Source organism: Condylostylus longicornis, unplaced genomic scaffold, assembly GCF_029603195.1.
Source record: "Condylostylus longicornis isolate FDR11 unplaced genomic scaffold, ASM2960319v2 ptg000044l, whole genome shotgun sequence".
In the NCBI taxonomy this organism is placed as follows: domain Eukaryota; kingdom Metazoa; phylum Arthropoda; class Insecta; order Diptera; family Dolichopodidae; genus Condylostylus; species Condylostylus longicornis.
This window is the reverse complement of record NW_026578013.1, coordinates 797,153-817,021: the sequence shown is the minus strand read 5'-3', so window position 1 is coordinate 817,021 and position 19,869 is coordinate 797,153. Positions and strand designations below refer to the sequence as shown.

The following is a 19,869-nucleotide window of genomic DNA, read 5'->3' as shown; positions in this document are numbered from 1 at the left end:
ATATTATAATTTGCTAGTTATTTTTAATTCGTAACTATGTGGGATTTCTTTTATTTATAAAGAATTGAGAAAAAAATCAAATTATAATATGAAGAATAGGGTTGTACATGCGTACATCCGCTTATTTTTTGAAATAACTTTGTATATTTTCCGTTAACATAGAATTTAGTAGCACCTAGTTGCAAGTATACATGCATTATATCAATTAAAATACTATGTAAAAACTAAGTTTTTTGAAATAAATACATTTTTATGCAAATTATCTAATAAAAATTATAACGTTTTTGTAATATACATAAAAAATTTTAAACTATTTTAAATTATTTCTCGTTTTAAATTATTGTGCGTTTTATAATCAGTTAATTAAATTATTAACTGATTATGTATAAAACGCACAATTTATTCAAAAGTTTTGGAATGCACTTAAAAATATGTGTGTTGGTTGAATTTTGGAAAAATGTAATTTTGTATTTTCCTATTGGATTTGATTATTAATAATATGTGATAATTTACTAAAAGATGTACATACATATGTATATAAAAAAATTCCTTACCATTAATTAACAATTTTTTGTCTTACCATACTTATTTCATTCCAAACTTTTTTTTTAATCTATAAATTTTAGTCAAATTATTTAATTCTTCATCTCTTTTATAAAATATAATTTGTAAAATCTACCTAGGTTCCATTCCCGTACCACATAATATTTATGTACATACATTTTCTTACTGTGAATATTTAATATGATTTAAATATTTTAAATAATTGTTTTTTTAATATTGAAATTGATATTCAAAAATTTATTTGATTATATTTATTTTTATTTCATAGCCAACTATATAAAATTTATTTTAAAAAAATTATTTATTTTATGTATTAATTCAAAGAAATTTTTTTTTTTAGCAGCTATTTTGAAAGAGAGAAAAGTCAAAAATTTTAAAATTTATAGGACAACTGATAGAAAAGCAAGTAAAAATATTTTTATAATAAAATTTTAAATTAATTATTTTCAAATTAAATATATTAAGCAATCAAAATATAAATATGTACATATGTATATTATTTTTAAAATATAAATTTGAATGAATAATCTTTTTATTTGAAATTTTTCTGGTCTAAGTAAATTTATAAATACATACATATTTACATACATACATATGTATAATTTAAGATGAAATTTTTAATTAAGATTACATACTACATATGTATTTATGAATAGAGTTGAAACCATTTTATTTTTCCTTTAGTAATTCTGCAAACTTGGTTATTTTTTAATTTTCTCTGTATCAGCCTAGAATATTTTAATTTTTTTTTCGTTTTTCTTAGAACAAAATGTTCAAAGTTCTGATATTAAGTTTTATTGGTCTTTAATACTAAAAAAATTTATAAGCTAGGTACATCTTAAATAATTAATATTAGAGTTAAAAAATTAAGTAAAAAATTATTAATTATGAATTTACAGAATTTAAATCAACAAAAAATGGTAAATAAATAAATAAGATAAATTAAATAATACTTAAGTATACGAAATGTGAATTTCATTTTTCTAATTAATTTTCTTAAATAATTTTATTAAATTATTTAATGAAAGTTTAAAAAAATTTATTCAATACATACATATGTATGTAAAAACAACAATGCAATAATAATATTATAGTAATAATATGACCTGTAAACGGCCATAACCTTCTATCAATTAAATTAAATTAAATTAGTTTAAAGATCTTTTAAAAAAATTATTTTTATATAAAAAACGTGTATGTACTTTATAAAAATGTTAAATTGTCATTACTTGTTTTTAAATTTTTATTGAAAATTATATTTAACTAAAATGTAATTAAAAAAAAAAATTTTTTTCCCATAAATATTTTTGTGTACTTTCCATACAAAATGTTTTTTTTTTATCGGTTAATTTATTTTTGAAAAGATTTTCAAATTTTATTAAATAAATTTTAAAATTTTCATTGATTACGTATGTTAACCATTAGCAAATCCTAAATTCATAAAATAATTAAAAAATAATTTTATTTATATTTCGAAATATTATAAATTTTGAATAATTGAGCGCTATTACATGTATAAAATTATACTCGAAGTGGGGAACTGTGAAAAAAAAGAATTTCTTTAAAAAGAGTATATTAAAATTTTTCTTGTCCGACGGTCATTCGAATATTTACATAATCACATTTTTCCAAAATTTAACGAATTCAATCAACATTTGATCCAGCCTAATATAAGAATAATAAATTCGACTTTAGATTTATTAAAGGGAATCTAGATCAACATAGTATTTCAATTTTTTAAGTTCTTTACGACAAATTATAAAATTTTGAATAATTTTTAATTAAAAATATTTTCAATATATTTTCAGTTTTTAAAGATTTCAAAATTCTTTACTTTCTATTTGAAATTAAATTAAATTTTAAGTTATTTAAGGATTATCCATAAAAACACATATACATACATATGTATGTATATGTATGTATTTTAAAATAACAATATAAAAAGTTTTGATAAAGTGAACAATTATACAATTACATTCAAGTTCATTAACTTATTTTAAAGTGTTTAATTATTCGACAAAATCTAAATATGTAGCAAAAACAGAAATAAACGTAAAAATAAATTTTGTATTTTATTTTATCTATTTTTAAAAAATAAGATCAATACAAAATTTAAATATAAAATTAAAGAAGAAAAATATATAAAATAAAAAAGAAAATTTAATTAAATATATTTTAGTTTTTATTTTTTTTTTTAAATTTTGTAAAAATAAACTGAATTTCCAATGATTAATCTACTTAATTTGATTTAGATATTTGTCATACCTAATAATTAATCAGCTGCATATAAAAAATTTATTTTCCTCAGAAAATATTAAATATCATACTTTAAAATTTTTATAGAAAAAAATTATTTATTATAAGGCTTTTTCATATAAATGCAGTATATTGCTTACGTTCATAAACAAATGTTACTTGTTCATAAACATTGCAAAATTTTCGCATTATAGTAAAATTAAATCTCATAAACTGTTTTGATATTATAGAATAATTAAAATTATATTGCATGTTCATCACATTATTTTATATTGCATTCATTGTTCTGCATAGTTTATAAAAATCTTTATAATTATTTAGTAGATTATTTTAATTATTTTAGCAATTAAATAATTAATATTTCTATAAAATTGTTTATTTAAATTAAAGTTAATTTATAATAAAGTAAATAGTGAAATTTTCGAAAAAAGTAAATTATAAAATTTTCAATTTTAAAAGAAAAGTCTTGTACTTTATACTGCATTTGTGTTATCTAGTCAATTTGACTTGTTACTTGGTCATTTTTTCCAATTTTGCTTTTTATGCTATATTCTGCAAAGTATTGGTCTTTTTCTTTTTTTCTTTGATAATTTTATTTTGATAATTTTTTTTTAGAAAATGATGAATAAAAATTGCTCATGCATTCTATTTTCGTCGAATAATGTACATATTTATATATTGCATATACAAGTACATATATTTAAACACAAATACATAATAATAAATCTAAAAAATACATAATATTATTTTCATGAAAAGAAAAAAAAAAAATAGAAAATTGAGAAAATAAATAAGAGTATATAATATCCGAGAAATATTTCATATATGCATACTAACATATTTATACAAATAAACATAGGAACGTAGTGTATGTAAAATATATATGTATGTATGTCTTTACATATAAATAAGAATTTATTTCATTTCAAATTACTCTCGGATATTTAAAGTCCATGGATACGATAAATACTTTAAGTTTTTAAAGAAAAACAAAAATGAAATTTTCTTTCTTGGTTTTTTTTTTTTTATAAATTTTCATATGAGATGAAATAATAATAAAATTATTGCAACATAGTATATGGCTATATATATACATTTTCATACATACATACTAAAATATATTCATGTGTATGCATAAAAATGAAAAGATATTCAGTAAATTGGACACAGATCAAATGTAGGCAGTCAGAACATCTCGAAAAAAAAATAAAAAAAAATTATTTTTAAAGAAGAAAAAAAAAATTATTCTGTGGGTCGTCAAAAATTAAAAAAACAAGAATTTTTTGAAAAATTTTTAAATTTGAAATTCATAATGATTCATTTTTAAAAATATTATTATAAAGTTTTTATGATAATTAAAACTTTTCACATTGAAAATTTTAAATTTGTGACAATATAAAAATAAAATTAAACAGCAAGGGAAAATCAAAAATTTTTTGATTCTTTTATTACCAATAAATTGGTTAATTAATAAAAAAAAAAGAGAAAAAGATCAAAAAATTTTTGCCAATGAATTTTTTTTTTTTTTTCGAATTTATTATTATAATTAAAGTCTTAATCCTTAACACGTATAATAATAATAAATTTTTAATGTTGTTTAACAATCAAATAATTGAAAAAAAAAAACTATTTTTTAGCTGAGTTGAATAAGAAAAAATTTATTAAAAAATACTTTCTTAAGATCAAAATCTATTTAGGTAGAAGAAAAAATAATATTCTTAAATATGGACACTATTCGATTTATTGTACTTTAACTGTTAAAAATATATGCAATACAAAATCTTTATTACTTAAAACATGCAATCATGCATGTTTGAAAAGAAATTTGCAACTTAATTGCAACACTAAAATTTTTAATTTCATCCTATTGTATATGCGATTCAAAATAAAACCAAATTTTAATGTTGATTAAATAAATAAGCATAATGATACAATCCATTTCCGAGAACGCAGAAGCTTAAAATTTTGTATTTAAGTAGTTAATGTCATTGTATTTAGCAATTAAATTTATTATATTGCTGTATAAAACAATTTGGCGACAATTTTAAGGTTTTTGGCCACAGATAATATACTAATAACTTATGCTCAGCAACATTTTAGCTTTACGAATATATTATAAATACTTTGTGTAGTTAAAAGTAATAAAAATACATACTAAATAATTTGACATCTGCAAGCTTATATATATATATGTATGTATATTTTTAATTCATTTAAATCTTTGTTGTATATGTATATTTTCTCCCAGAAAAAGAGTTTTTCTTTTCTTTTTCTTCTCTACACATTTCTTTTCAATACGGTGTGTTTATTTTTAATTTAATTTTTTTTTTGTAACACGAAAACTCTCTTATTTATTACTAAAATGTAACATTATTTACTGAAAATTAATTTAGAAACGTAAACATTAATTACAATCTGTCAATCAAACTATCTGTCAATTTGATTTTGAAATAGAATCTCCCTCTCTTATTTACTCACATAACATACCAATTTTTTTTTTAATAAATTTCCTATGTCATTTATTTGCGCTTTTAAAAATAAAATTTTTCGCTACGAAAATTTTAAATTTATAAATATTAAAAATCAATTGCTCCAATATTAACTTCAGTTTTCAAATATCCCATAAGTTTATAAAAAAAAAAACAAGATTTATACAAAAACCATTGCAAATGGTTAACTACGATTTTTTATATCCAAAATATAGTTATTTGCTCTGTACTTGGTTTTGATCTCTTTTCATAAACTTACCTCGTTGTTGAGTTGTTACTTGACTGCTAACACGCTGCTCAGTGCGACTAATTCTCTGTTGTTGAGTGAATTGTTGTTGTTGAATTTGTTGATATTGTTCTTGAGAAAATTGTTGACGTTGCTGTTGCTGTGATATAGTACCCTGCCCGGGTACATTATCTGTAGGTCGTTGCATTTTTTAGCCAATTTTATTCTATTTTCTCTTTTATAATTAAAATAAATTTTTTTTTTTCTATTTTATTTCTTTTTTATTTCTTTTTATATATATATCGACGATATGACGATAAAAATAAAATATTAACAAATTACCGAGCGAATATAATTTACAAATGTATTTCGTAAAAACGTAACCGAACCGTTTTCATTAATAAAAATATTTAATTTTTATATATTTTTTTTTTATTTAATAATTTTCACAGTATTTTAATTAAGAAAATATATTTTAATTAATTCACTTTTTGATATTCTTTTCCTTTTTTTTATTATTATTATTAAATTTTCTTTTTATTTTAGAAAAATTTTCTATGGCACCTATTTGCTATATAGGCTCGAAGTTATATTTAGCACATAAAATTTCCAAAAATAAATATGAGATGATCGAATTTCCAAAAAGAATTTTCTTTTTCTTATTATTTTTTAATTTTTTTTTTATTTTTTCTTTCCTTGTTACATAAACACTTATTTTTTATTAATAATTTTCTTCTTTTTTTTCTTAAATTTTATATTTTTCGATTTTAATTAATTAATAATTTTAATTAACTATATTGATTTTATTTCCTTTGAAATGGTTTCCACTTTTCGGTTTTATATATGTATAAATTTTTCTCCTTTTTTTTTATAATTATTTAAAAAAAACCTTATATTAATTCTTTTTCCTTAATTATATTTAATATTTAATTAAAATAAAAATAATTATATTATTATCCCCGAGACTGAAACCAAAACGTCGATCGTTTCTAAAGTGCGAGCGAAGAATGATTCTAAAATTTCTGTATTAGAAAGCGAAAATTCACAAATATGAAAATATTTTTTTTCTTTTATTTTATTTTTTTTAACACAATTTCACAGTGCCCACTTTAAAATTTAAAAATATATTCGGGAATATATGTATGTAGAATTTTAATAAAATATATATGCATATATTTAGTGTTGCCATAATATTATTTAAATTTTTGCAATATTAGATATTTTAAAATGAAAATTTATTTAAATTCATTTTCATGTTTCATTTATGTTATTTATAATAAATATAATTTAAATATTTATTTTATGATCAAAATTATTTAAAAAAGAATTATTTTTATATCATTACTAACCTAGTGTTATTAATGGATGTACCTAAACATAATTTTTTTGTATCCTACAGAATTTTTCAAAATAGAGATGGTAAATAAGTTTTTACTTTAAATGCACACATTTAAAATATTATTAAATATTTTTTAATTTCTTATAGAAAATTGCCAAAATACAATTCTGTTCAATTTCATTACAATTTACAATATGTAAGTGTAGATGTTACAAGCAATTTTTCAAGAAAAGGGAAATTTGCAAAAAAAAATAGTAGCAAACCGTATGGTAATACTGTAACGGAAATATCGAGAAAATTAAAATAATTTAATTGTGAAAATTGGTGAGTAGTAAAGAAGAGAAAAACATTTTTCTCACATTTATCACAAAAATATAAAAAAAAAAAATATTTTTCTTACTAATATTTTTATTTTTATTTTATTTTTCATTCTATTCAACTATAAGTATGTAAATTTTTTATGTATGTGTATAATATATGTATGTGCAGTTTTATATAGATTTCGTATATATATATATATATACAATTAATATAATTTTATTTAAAATATCGCCCACAAAATAATTTTTTTTAAATCAATCAGTTTTTTTTTTATCATTTTTTGCATTAGTTTATAATTATGCATACATTCATAAAAAAATAATTTTAAAAATTTTTCAATTAAAAAAATAGTTTTTTTTTGTTTTAATTACTATAACTTAATTATTCTTTAACTTAAATAAATTTTATATTGATTGTATTTTGTAAAAATTTATTAAAACCAAAATTTTATTATTTACTTGGTCTTGGTAATGCCTGTTTTGCTTGTTTTTTTTTTTTGAGGTTTTTTAAAAAAATTTATGGTTGCACCCGCATAGTCATTGAAGTGAGATACGAGGTCGTAATTAAATATAGAAGAATATTATATTTTAAACTGTATACATTCATAAACACGAGGATCGGACTCGATTCTCTTAAGCAATTCAAAGTTAAATAACTCTATACCTTGCGTATTCAAAAGATTTTTAAATATATTGCATACATCAAGTGATTATCATCTTAAAAACTTATTCTTGAAGATTAAAATTATATTTATTATTAATTTTTATTATTTTTTATCATTTTTAAAGCTATTTATAAAATGTATATAGTATTAAACCAAGACTTGTTATTGGATGGTTAATTATTTTTTACAATTATAAATACTTCAAAAACATAGAATTACATGGTTCGAGTATTTATTTCGAATAGTTTAAGAATATTTTAAATAATATAGCAATTAAAGTAAATACAAATTTGGTTAGAGGATCTAAATGTTATATTCTTCTGAAATTATTTGAATTATCTTATAAAATGAAACTGAAACAGGAAAATAAAAATGATAACGGAATAAACTTTCTAAATTCAAAGGTTTTAAAATTTTCATAATTAGACTTTTGTTTAATATATTTTTAGTATATAGGATAAGTTCAATAACCAAAATTTGGTATTCACTCAATGCCGGAATAATAGAAAGTAGAAATTAATTAATCATATTGTAACGGTCGACTTTTTTTCTATTTGTTTTTTTTTTTTTTATTTAAAATGTTTATTTTTATTTTAAAAGTTCACGTGCGATTCGGTATAGCTATCGTATAACGTCAAATCTTATATTGGTTTCTTTCCTAGTTCTTCAAATTTTTGATATTTAATTAAGAATTAGTTCTACGAGTAATTAATTTTAAATTTTTTATCTGGCAATTATTTGTTGAAATTATTGGGATTTCACGACTCTAGATTGTAAGTTTTCGACTATGTGGTTTTGATTATAGCTTGCTAAACCATTATAATCGAATTTAAATCCTTATACTTATCAGAATCAGAATTAATCAAATTTAAAGTAAATAAACAATATAAATGTACATACAAACAATGTGACTGTAATAACTTTTAACTGATCAAATAATGAAAAATTGAAAAATATATTCTATATATTTTTTATTAAGTATCGCGATAAAACATAAATTATTTATAATTCACTCAAAATTTTTATTTATAACTAAATTAAACCAAAATAATAATCAAATTTATTGACTGAGTTTGATGGTTCTTTCTCAAAATTTTTAATAAAGTTCTTAATTTTATGGGTGTATATGTAATTATAGTAATTAAATACAAAAAATCTATAAAATTAAAATTTTTTTGCATATTTAGCTATATTTTAAAATTTATTATTAAAAATTTTTATGAATTAAAATACAAAATGTTAACATATCCTATACAAGGAGCCCAAACATTTTATAACATTTCCGTTTTTATTAAAAACAAAAACAAAAACCATGTTCAATTTTGTATTAACAAATTTTTATTTTGGCAAGAAAATGAAAAAGTGGCGAAAAAAAAATAAACTAACATTTTGATAATTAGCTAGACTTTTTAATAGTTTTAAGAGAAATTACGAGTATCTTTAATATAAAAATATTTTGACAATCAGTCAAGCATTTCGATAATAAAAATTTCGATTATTTAATACATTATTTATATATGTATATTATAAATGTATGTAAGTATGTATGTATGTATGCATGTATATAAAAAAAAAATACTATATTTGACATTATATGTCTAAATTTATGGACATTTTATTTTTTGTGTTTTCTTTGTTTCGCACCATTTCAATAAATAATTTACAAAATTTTCACACATGTGAAAATTGTCAATATAGAAAATTTAATACATATTTTCCAATATGATTTTAATTTAGCAGAACAAATAATTTTTTTTCTGTAAATATAGTAAAAAAACTTGTAAAATTTTTTGACATTTAATTAATTACTTTTACCAAATTATTTCTAAAAATTTTACTAATAAAAATTTAAAAAAAAGTTTATAGCATATTAAAGGTTTCCACTCATTTGATGCATTAGTGGACAACTCACTGATTATCCAACTAGTGACCGACCAAAGGACATTTTCGATATAAAATTGTAAAAAAGTGATTATCCAACTAGTGACCAACCAAAGGACATTTTCGATATAAAATTGTAAAAAAGTGACAATCATATATTTATTAATTTGTAGTTCGGAAATTTTTAAAAAAATTTATTTTTTTTTATTCACAATTTGACAAAAAATAAAATATAAATTGCCGTAATTAGGGGCAAATTTGTGTATGCGCCATACGTTTTGTGGAGCATTAAAGAAATTTTTTCTTACATAAATACATATAAACTGTTATTAATATAAATGTTGCAGTGCAAAGCTTTACTCTGATTGCTCATCACATTAATGCTCATTACATTAGTACAACGTTTTGCACTAATCAATAAAGGTCCATATTTTTTCTATATAGTGAATAGTCATGATGAAATTTTCAATTTTTTTTAATTTGAATTAATTTAAAAAACTTATGTATTTTTAAATTATATTTGTTTACTTTTTATCAATATGTGTCATGTTTGATTCAATACAAACCGAAATATCAAAAAATGAATTATTTTTTTAATTAAAATGGCATACATATTTTTTTTATAAAATATTAACCTTAAATGTACCTTGACCTAAAAATTCAATGCTAAAATGTTCATATTTTAAAAATATTGTATAAAAATATTTTACCTGTTTATGAAAAAAGGGTGTTAAAGAATTCTAAATTTATAATTATGTTTTATTTTATTTTATATAAAATTTTTTAATTAAAAAATGACGAATAGAAAAAAAATAAATTTTGTTTCAAAAATTTTTTGTTTGGAATCAAAGAAAATGTTATTCAGAGTTTGATATTTTTGCTAAATTTGAAAGGCGATATTTTGAATTTGAGAAAAAGGAAAAAAAACATTTTTTTTGGAAAAGGACGCGAGAATATTTTTGTTTTTAATTTTTTTCAAAATGTTCTAAAAATGAGAACCTGGAGGTAAAACAATATATGTATATATGTTTGAACAAATGCCTGAATGACTAAACCATAAATATCAATTATTAGACTTATTTTTCGTTTCAAATCTGAAAATTTATTCTGAAAATTATTTATTCTGAATTTATTTATTCTGAAAATGGCACTCTGATCATCTGATGATTAAAATTTTATAAATTGCCGCTATCTAAAAAATTCCGTTACTTTCTTTTTATATATAATTCAAATATTATTCATATTGCGAATGTGATCGCAAAAAAATATTTATTTAATGACCTCATAGCTTCACTTTTAAAAACAATAGAAAATTTGTTCTAAAATCATTTTATGTATGCATTTTACATATACATAACGGAATACAGGTGTGCAAAGTAAGGTAATTTTAATAAAAATTGCTTTTGATTTCTTCTAACCTAGTTTTACATGTTCTCATTGTATTTTAATTTATATGTACACTTATATCGTTACATTTTTATCTTGCAAACTAATTTTTAAGTATTTTACATTTTCAGAAATTTCTATATAATTTCACCCACATTAAAAAAAAAAATTATCCTATTTTATTCGAAAACAAAAGTTATATTTAAATAGTCACTATAATTTGTAATGATTTTTGTTCAAAACAAATTATTCAGAATATTATGATGAAGAACGATCAATTGTAAAAAAATTTGTTAAAAATTTTAAGCCAAAAATGAAACGTAACAAAAACGGAAACATTTTTATCATTTGAATCATTAATATGAATAATATTGAAATTCTAATACAGAAAAACTCTTGCAAACAATCAGTGATTGTAATTTTATAAACAAATAATAAAAAATATTATCCTTTCGTAATAACTTAGTAGTTCTATTCTTTTTTATACTTGAGACCGTATTTATACGGTAAATTGTAATGGTGTACGTAAGAGCAAAAAAGAGTCATTTGCAACCACATAATGTGTATGTATATATTTTTGCTGCTTAGAAAACCTACAGTTGTCAACTTTTGCTGCTTCTGCTGCTAAGAAAACCTACAGTATGTCCATTTAGTCATGATGTTCGTCTGCCGTTGAAACCTTAATTTCAGAGTAAATGAAGCTTAAGACTTGAAATTTAACACGAATACTATTTCTGCTGCACTCTGATCGATATTGCAAATGAGCACCTGTTAAATATGGCTTTGTCTTTTATATCGAAAAAGTCTTGAAAGTCAAAGTCTTAGAATCTAATGAAAATCTTAAAAACTTGCAATAAAATAGGGGATTTTCGACAAATCAGATATGCATTTAAAGTTTTAACTTATATCTTAAAAATATTTTTTTATTGGCATCATTACATTACAGATCTAACTAGTTTACTTTTCCTATCATTTATCGAACATGCTACATTTGAAGTAGTTTTAGTTTTGAATTATCGAACATGCTTACAGTATATTTGATATATTGTAAGAAAGTTTTCAAATCACAAATTTTACTCAGAGAAGTGTAAAAAAAATTGATTCTTCGAAATTTCGCACCTAACTTGTACTACATCCTTTCGCATCTTAGTTTTCGAAAAAATTCTTAAACACTTTATTTTAAAAATTATTTTATTTTGAAGAAACTGTTTGAACATTGAAAACAGACGGGTTTTTTCAAATTTGGTAAAAATTTTCTACTGTGTCTTTATTATTTTATAAGTTTATAACTATTCTAAATCAAAAAATTTCTAGCTTATATTCGCAAATTATTAAAATTATTTAATTAATCATATAAATATTTTTTATAAAATAATAAAAATATATTTTTGAATATTTTTATTAAATTATTTTATTCATTTATTAAATTATTTATGAAATATTAAAGAAAAACCACAATAATCTAGTTAGAACAATGTATAACATATAAAATATAATAATAATATAAAATGCAAGTATTGTGATGACATTCGAATAGAATAAAATAGAACAATAATATATAAAACATAATTTTGTTGGTGGTCTCTCTTATATCACCTTATTTAAAATTGTTTTAGTTTATACACATATTGTAGAAACAAAAAATCTACACGGAATATTTGACAAAAAAAAATTCACCAGGAATAGAAAAAGAGTGGGTTGAAATAAAATTTAATAATACTAGCGATATATTATAAAACTGATTTAAATTCATTTCTAATATAATATGATATTTAGGAAGATGATCTGATTGAATTTTAAAATAAAAATTATAAACGCATTTCAGATTATCAAAAAAAAATATTAATTTTCATATAAACAAGAATAATTTAAAAAAGTTATTTAAAATTATTATTAAATAATTTGTATAAATAATATTGTATGTATTTAAAATTAAAAAAAAAAAATATTTTTATTATTTTTATTTAATTTTTAATTTTATGATATTTTTAATTAATTTATACTTTACACATTTAAAGAACACAGAAAAAATTTAAATTTTTACTTCGAATCGAATAACATCACAAACTTTTCAAAAATAATTGGTAGCCCCAAACGGAAGAAAGAAAGAAGATAACAGTAATGTAAATGCGAGTCACAACCTCTCAGGTAAATAAAAATCACCGCCTCACATTCACGTAATAAATGCCCCACCGTTTTGTTATCTTCCAGGCAGACCTTATCGTCTGCCTTGCTAATCGTTTTAAGGCAATGTCCAGTGAGTACACCCACCAATAACCTCAAATTTGGACAAATAAGGGTAGTTCGCGCCTCTCCAAGATGCCAAAGGAGACATAAATTTTTTGATATGAGATAGGTTCGAGAAATTGTTCAAATGATCGACCCTGGTCTGTTCTTCTCTTCTGCGGGAGAATCTTCTGCGGGATTTGTTTAGTATGCGACAGATTTTTAAAAGTTAATCTAAAAATATAAGAAGTATTAACAATTTCATTCACAAATCCACATTGATTTCTTTTTCAAATAGAAAATACTTATTACAATAACTTATTGCCTTTCAGTATGTTTTCTTTAGAATTTTGATAGTCTTTCATTGAAAACGTATTTTGAAAATTCTTTTGCCATTATGCACGTGTTATACTGTTTTATTTACTCAAAAAACCGTTTTATTGGTATGTCATGCCATCTATATATTTCTTTAACATACATACATATACTTTATTTCTTTAACTAATCGACTTCAATATAATTTTGTTACTTGATGGAACTACATCGTCTGACAATCTGTAAAAATATCGCTCCCAATTAATAAATGACCATCTTACTGATTTGTTGCGAGTAATTTACCGCAATTTCATATTGGATTTTAAAGATTTGACGAAAAATACATTAATGCCATATAGATCGAATTGACTTTATATATGTTTTTGTTTATTGCGAAATTTAAACTATAAATTGTTTTCTCTTAATGCTGTATCAGTTTATGTCCTTGCAGAAAATAAAATTATCTAATGTAAGTAAATCATAACTTATGTTTTTGTTTTAATTTTCTTTATTATTAATTTAATTGCAGCTCTTGAAAATATATAAAAACCTCAATGTTGATCTCATACATGGCAACCCCTGATATATGCAATTATAATATAATGAAATTAAGTTCTAGTTCAAAATATAACAGTATGAGAATTTTCAGACATAATATCTACTGTCGAAAATTTTAAAAACTAAAAGAAAAATAAATATGCGCGCATATCTCTTTTTCTCTCGTTTTTAAGGTCTGCTTTAATATTTACATTTCTGCCATTCATTGTTGCTTATTACTTGCCGCTCTGGTCAAAAATTTACTAGTACGATATGTAATTTGTTTATATATAAACATACATTATAATCAAATAGTAGCAATTTGATAAAAATTGGTGCACAGTTTAATTTTTAAATTTCTCATTTTTTTTTTCATGTATTTTTATTTTAAATAAAAATTTATAAAAAATTCTTTGGTATCTAGAGCTTCAAGTTTAACTATAAATAAAATACTTGTAATGAATAAAAAAAAAAAAAGAAGTCAACCTCAACATTTTCTTTAAATTATAAAATAAAATTTTTATAAAAATAATCAAAAAAATAATGATGTAAATTGAAAAAATTTTATTTTTATATGAAAAAATTTGGAATATTTCCCAATATTATACGAGCAGATATGTACAGAATTTTAAGTTGAAAGTTAATTTAATATTTTATTATAATAATTAAAGAAAATTATTTTTATAAGTTCAATAAGGAAGAGTAAATATTGCTATACATATAAACATTGTTGTACTTGTAATGTTTTTTGAAAATTTTTGTAAATTTTTGTAAAAATTTTTGTTTTAAATACGCGGATGTATTAAGCATTATTTACCCATGTAGCACATATACGCAAATGATGTCTTATATTATGAAGAATTAACTATGGGTATATATATATGCATGTGTGTATAGTTGTTGTATTTAAAATGATTTCCTTTGTTTTAAAAGCAAATTTTAAAATATATTTTAATTTTTTTTTTTTATTTTTCATTTTATTTTTTTTTTTCTGTTAAACAAATTCACAAAACTATTAAGAAGCGTGTAAAAATTTTTTGTTTTCTCTTAAAAATCATAGCCAAAATAATAGAAAAAAGTTTATTTTTATTACATCAGATATTGAACATAATTAAAATGAAAATGTTTAATTATATGAAATTTTTATAGTTTGTTTTGTTTTTCAATTTTTTTCTCTATTTTTTTTTTTTGCTGTTTCTCTATGAATAAAATGAGAACAATGACTCTATGGCGCTTTTGTTTACGAATGTTTTCTTGTTTGTAACATTTTTAATATATGGAACACATTTGATTTTAATTCTAAAATTTCAATTTCAATTCACTTACATATTTAAAAAAAAATATGTTTCAATGAAAAAAAAATCTTTTTTCTATGCAATACGTGTTTTGCATAGAATATTATAGAAAATAGAATAATATAGAATTTGTATAGAAAATTAAAATTTTTATAACATTTATTTCATAATTTTTTTGAAAAAGAATTCATTTATAATAATATTATGCATAATATTAAAAATAAAATACAAAAATATTTTATAACATGGATAAGTGCATATGGGACGAATAAAATTAAATTTATGATTGGTAGCCTTGAATGTAAAATGGATTTCATCCAAATATTATTCATCTTTGAAAAATTTTGGAATTTTTAAATATTATTTGTAATCTACACTATGACTATAGAGTGACGATAAAATATTGTGACGATAATTAGTATTACAAGAGCAATAATCAATTAAAAAGAATTGTTTTCAATAAAGTGACAAGAATAAAAAATTAAAGAGGATTCATTTTCAGATATGAGAAGTTGCATACTTTTTTTTTTTGGCAATTTATTAAATAAATATTGTACATTGAAGCTAATTATCTCACAAGTAATACTCGTAAGCAGTTTTGTCAAAAGAACTGGTGATTTTTCAACATCATAAAGGCTTTGTTAAATTTTAAACTTAACGCGAATTATTTTTGATTACGAGTTCATAGAAGATGAGTTGTTAATATTTATATCTACTATTAAACGCAGCATACAAAATTCTTATTTATAATATTATTTGAAATTTTCACTCAATTCTCATAATTTTTTACGTTGGATTGGATTTGTAAGAAATTTGAAAAAGAAAATATTTAATTTTTAATTTAGACTATCAACTTAATTTTAAAAACAAAACCTTCTATAAATTTTTTTGAAACTTTCCAATATTAAATTCAAAAACAACTTTTATATTCCTTTGTAATAAGTATAAACATGAATTATTGTTAAAAATTTTTGTCTACTGCAATATTTTTAATTTTAATTTTATTTAAATTTTATATAAAATAAATATTTTATTTTATTTTTTTTAATTTAATTAAATGAACATGTATATATGTATGTTTTTTGGCATTTATTTTTAATTGTTTTTAAAGACGATCATTACATTTTTTAAAAATCTTTTTATATAAAAATTATAAATAACAAGAAAGTAATAAAAATTTTGTGAAAAAATAAAATTACGAAACAATACAAAAAACAAAAATTAATTTATATTACAAATACTAAATAAAATCTGGAAATTATTTTATATAGATCATAAATTTAATTTAATTTTTTACGAAATTATTTTTATCACAATTGTGTTAAAATTTGGAAAAACATTTTATTATACTTTTTTTTGTTATTAATAAAATTTTTAACCATTTTTTATCACTTTAATTTCCTGCCCTTTTCTTTATTTTTAATTGCTTTTAACTCATAAATGCTGAAATTTAAAAAAATGAAAATCAGTGCCAAATGCTAAACGAAATGCTAAATTTTAATAGTAAAATGCGTACATGTAATAACACTTTTAAATTTATATCCTTTCAAAATTATTTACATATATAAAAATTTAATATAATCTTTTACTAATAAAGAATCTCAATATTACAGAGGGAGCGTTTAAATATTATGTAGGCACAAAATATTGGAACATTTTTTTATATATGCACTAAATTCACTTTGGTAATTATGGTAATTATAAAAATAAAAAGAGAAAAATTGCATTATTTAATTATTTAAGGGAAAAAATATGCAAACTATTTGAAAAAAATTTAATTTGTATTGTTTTTTTTTTTAATTTTGTCTTTAACTTTATTAATATTTCTAATTTAACTTTATTTATTTTAGATTGTTGGAGTTTTTTAGCTGTGCCATATAAAATGGATAAAGTGGAAAAATATATTTTAATGTTTGGAGCAACACAGAACCTTCACCGTTAACAGATTTAATACAAAATTATGATAGATGTGATGACCTAAAGTCGGGTACATAAACCCTCAGTTAAGATAGAAATTTCACAACAAATGAAGATTTTGTTTTTATTTTTTTTAATTTAAAAAAGTTAAATTTTTTTGTATATTGTTATAAATTTTAATTTTTCTTAATTCACTTGCACAATACCGAATAATTGTCATGCATTAATGCATGCAATATTACAAATTAATGATTTGACCAGTAAAAATGATTTACGCCTATTAGCAGGCAATTACATAATAATTACATATGTTTCAAAAAATTTAACTAGTTTTGCCATTACGGAATCTTAATATTTACATATATTTACTTTAATTTGTTAAAATTAAAAATTTTTCAAAATTTAAACAATTTAACAAACGATTAAAATTAAAAAATTAATATTAATTTACATAAAATTATTTAAGATTTATCATTTATTCTACAGAATGTAAACAATTTAAAATAATTTATGTCTTGAATATTTGATAAATTTTGTAAAATTTAATAATATTAAAGCTTACTAACATGTAGTAAATATCGAAAATGATTTAATGCATCATGCATTTTAACAAAGAATAAATCATCTTTTATATTAAAATTTTTAAAAATCAAAAATTTAATGATTTATATTAAAATGTATGTATTAAGTAAACACATTAAATAAGATTATCATAACAATTTCTTTTGAACAAATATTAATCTTTTAATTCAATTAAAAATTATAAATTAAAATACATTTTAATATTTATTTTATCATATATAAAAGATTCTTTAAATGAAACGTTCTTTATTTCAAAGAAGAAGAACAATTTTGATCATAAAATAATTCTTTTAAAATATATAATATGTAATTTACATTTATATTTTGTACATTTTATGATTAAAATTATATATAATTATGTTTGCATATTTTTTTAAAAGCATACAAGTAACATTCCTAATATTAATATCAATTTTTCATTTATGTTAATGTACAAAATATATTCTTTTTGTTATTCCAGACCTTACATACATTTATATAAACAATGATTATATGCAATAGATTTCGTCTTAGTGTGTTTAGTTGTGTTTTTTGATAAAATAATTATAATTAACATTTAACAAAAACAGAAACAGAAGCCATTGATAATATTTTCAAATCTTCGGCTTGCAGTTAGCGTCGCTTTTTAGAAAGATTCGAAACCAGCTTAATTAAAAAAAAATATTAGAAATTAAATAATAAGAGAATTAGGAATTTTAGTTTTAAAACTAAAACTATTTTTGGTTATTCTGCAATTTAAAGAAAATCTCTTTCATAATTTAGAATATTTAATTTTATTTATTGAAACAAAAAATTATTGTTATATAAAAAAAGCCATTCATACCTTTAAATAAGATTTTTTAGTTAAAATGAAATATTTTTTTTTTGTAATTTGTATTGACAATAAATTAGAAATAATTGAAAATATTTTATTAAAAAATATTTCACTATTTATTTAAATGCAATTTAAAATTGGCACAACTCAAAATTAGCACTTAAATTTTTTATAAAATTATTTTTTCAATAGCACTTTTATAAATACTTCTCTTATCACTGCACTTGGGAGCTTACACACTTTTTAACAAAAATCGATTGTAATTTTTTCCCGATATTATAATTATTTATTATTTGAATTAAATTTTTAAAATTTCGTATTTTTAAGTTATATATTTTCTTAAAATATTTTAGAAAAAAAAAAAGACAAATTCCGATGTACCGAAATTTTTCTGCCGATTTTTTAAAAGTTCCCGCAGCACGTACAAGAAGAGAAAATACTATGAAAATTCAAGAAGAAAAATCATTTTTTTTAATTACAATAACATACTCTTTTTTATTTTTTCTTCATCCAAGTTATTTTTAAAACGTCCTCGGCAGACAACCTTTTAATTTTTTTATTTTATTTTAACAAAAAAATTCTTCTTTTTTTTTGTGTTATAGTTTAATAAAATAAGTTTACAATATAGAAATTGTACATGTTTTTAATAAAGAAATTGGGAAAATAAAAATATTCAATATTTTCAGATTAAATTTAATTCTTATAAGTTTAAAATTTATGATTATAAAGGAATGTTTTTTTTTCTCTCGTCTTGTAAATAAAACGCTTAAAATATTTTTTTTTTAAATAAATGAAATTAAACTTTGAGAAAACAAAATTGAAAAGAATTCTTTTACTATTTATTTCTAAGTAAAAATGTTTGTTTAAGTATTTCTATAAATATTTATAAATACATACATACCACTTATTTGCAAGTCAGTTACAACTCAAAAATTGATGTTTTCGAGAAAAATGTGGAATTAATTTTTTTCAATCAGCATCGTTGATTTTACGAAATTTTAATTTGTTCTCCTCCTTTAATTTTGGAACGAAACAATCTTCTCTTTTTTTCATTTTT

General features: G+C 20.1%; 1 protein-coding gene and 1 long non-coding RNA gene across 3 annotated transcripts in view; one reads left to right on the top strand and one right to left on the bottom strand.

The window, feature by feature from the left end:
• Window positions 1–6,600, bottom strand: part of LOC129610456 (titin) — a 47,122-nt gene extending 40,522 nt beyond the window's left edge. The window contains exon 1 of one of the 2 annotated variants that reach the window (XM_055523055.1): window positions 5,569–6,600. In XM_055523055.1, coding sequence (XP_055379030.1) covers window positions 5,569–5,743 — 175 coding nt within the window. In that variant the 5' untranslated portion in view covers window positions 5,744–6,600. The remainder of the gene's footprint in view (window positions 1–5,568) is intronic. The other variant, XM_055523056.1, reaches the window with a different exon arrangement.
• A 10,519-nt stretch (window positions 6,601–17,119) lies between these two features.
• LOC129610457 (uncharacterized) lies at window positions 17,120–18,710 on the top strand. The gene is made up of 3 exons (XR_008697092.1): window positions 17,120–17,193; window positions 17,350–17,486; window positions 18,459–18,710. It is a non-coding gene; the product is annotated as an uncharacterized LOC129610457 (long non-coding RNA).
• Window positions 18,711–19,869: the final 1,159 nt, after the last annotated feature.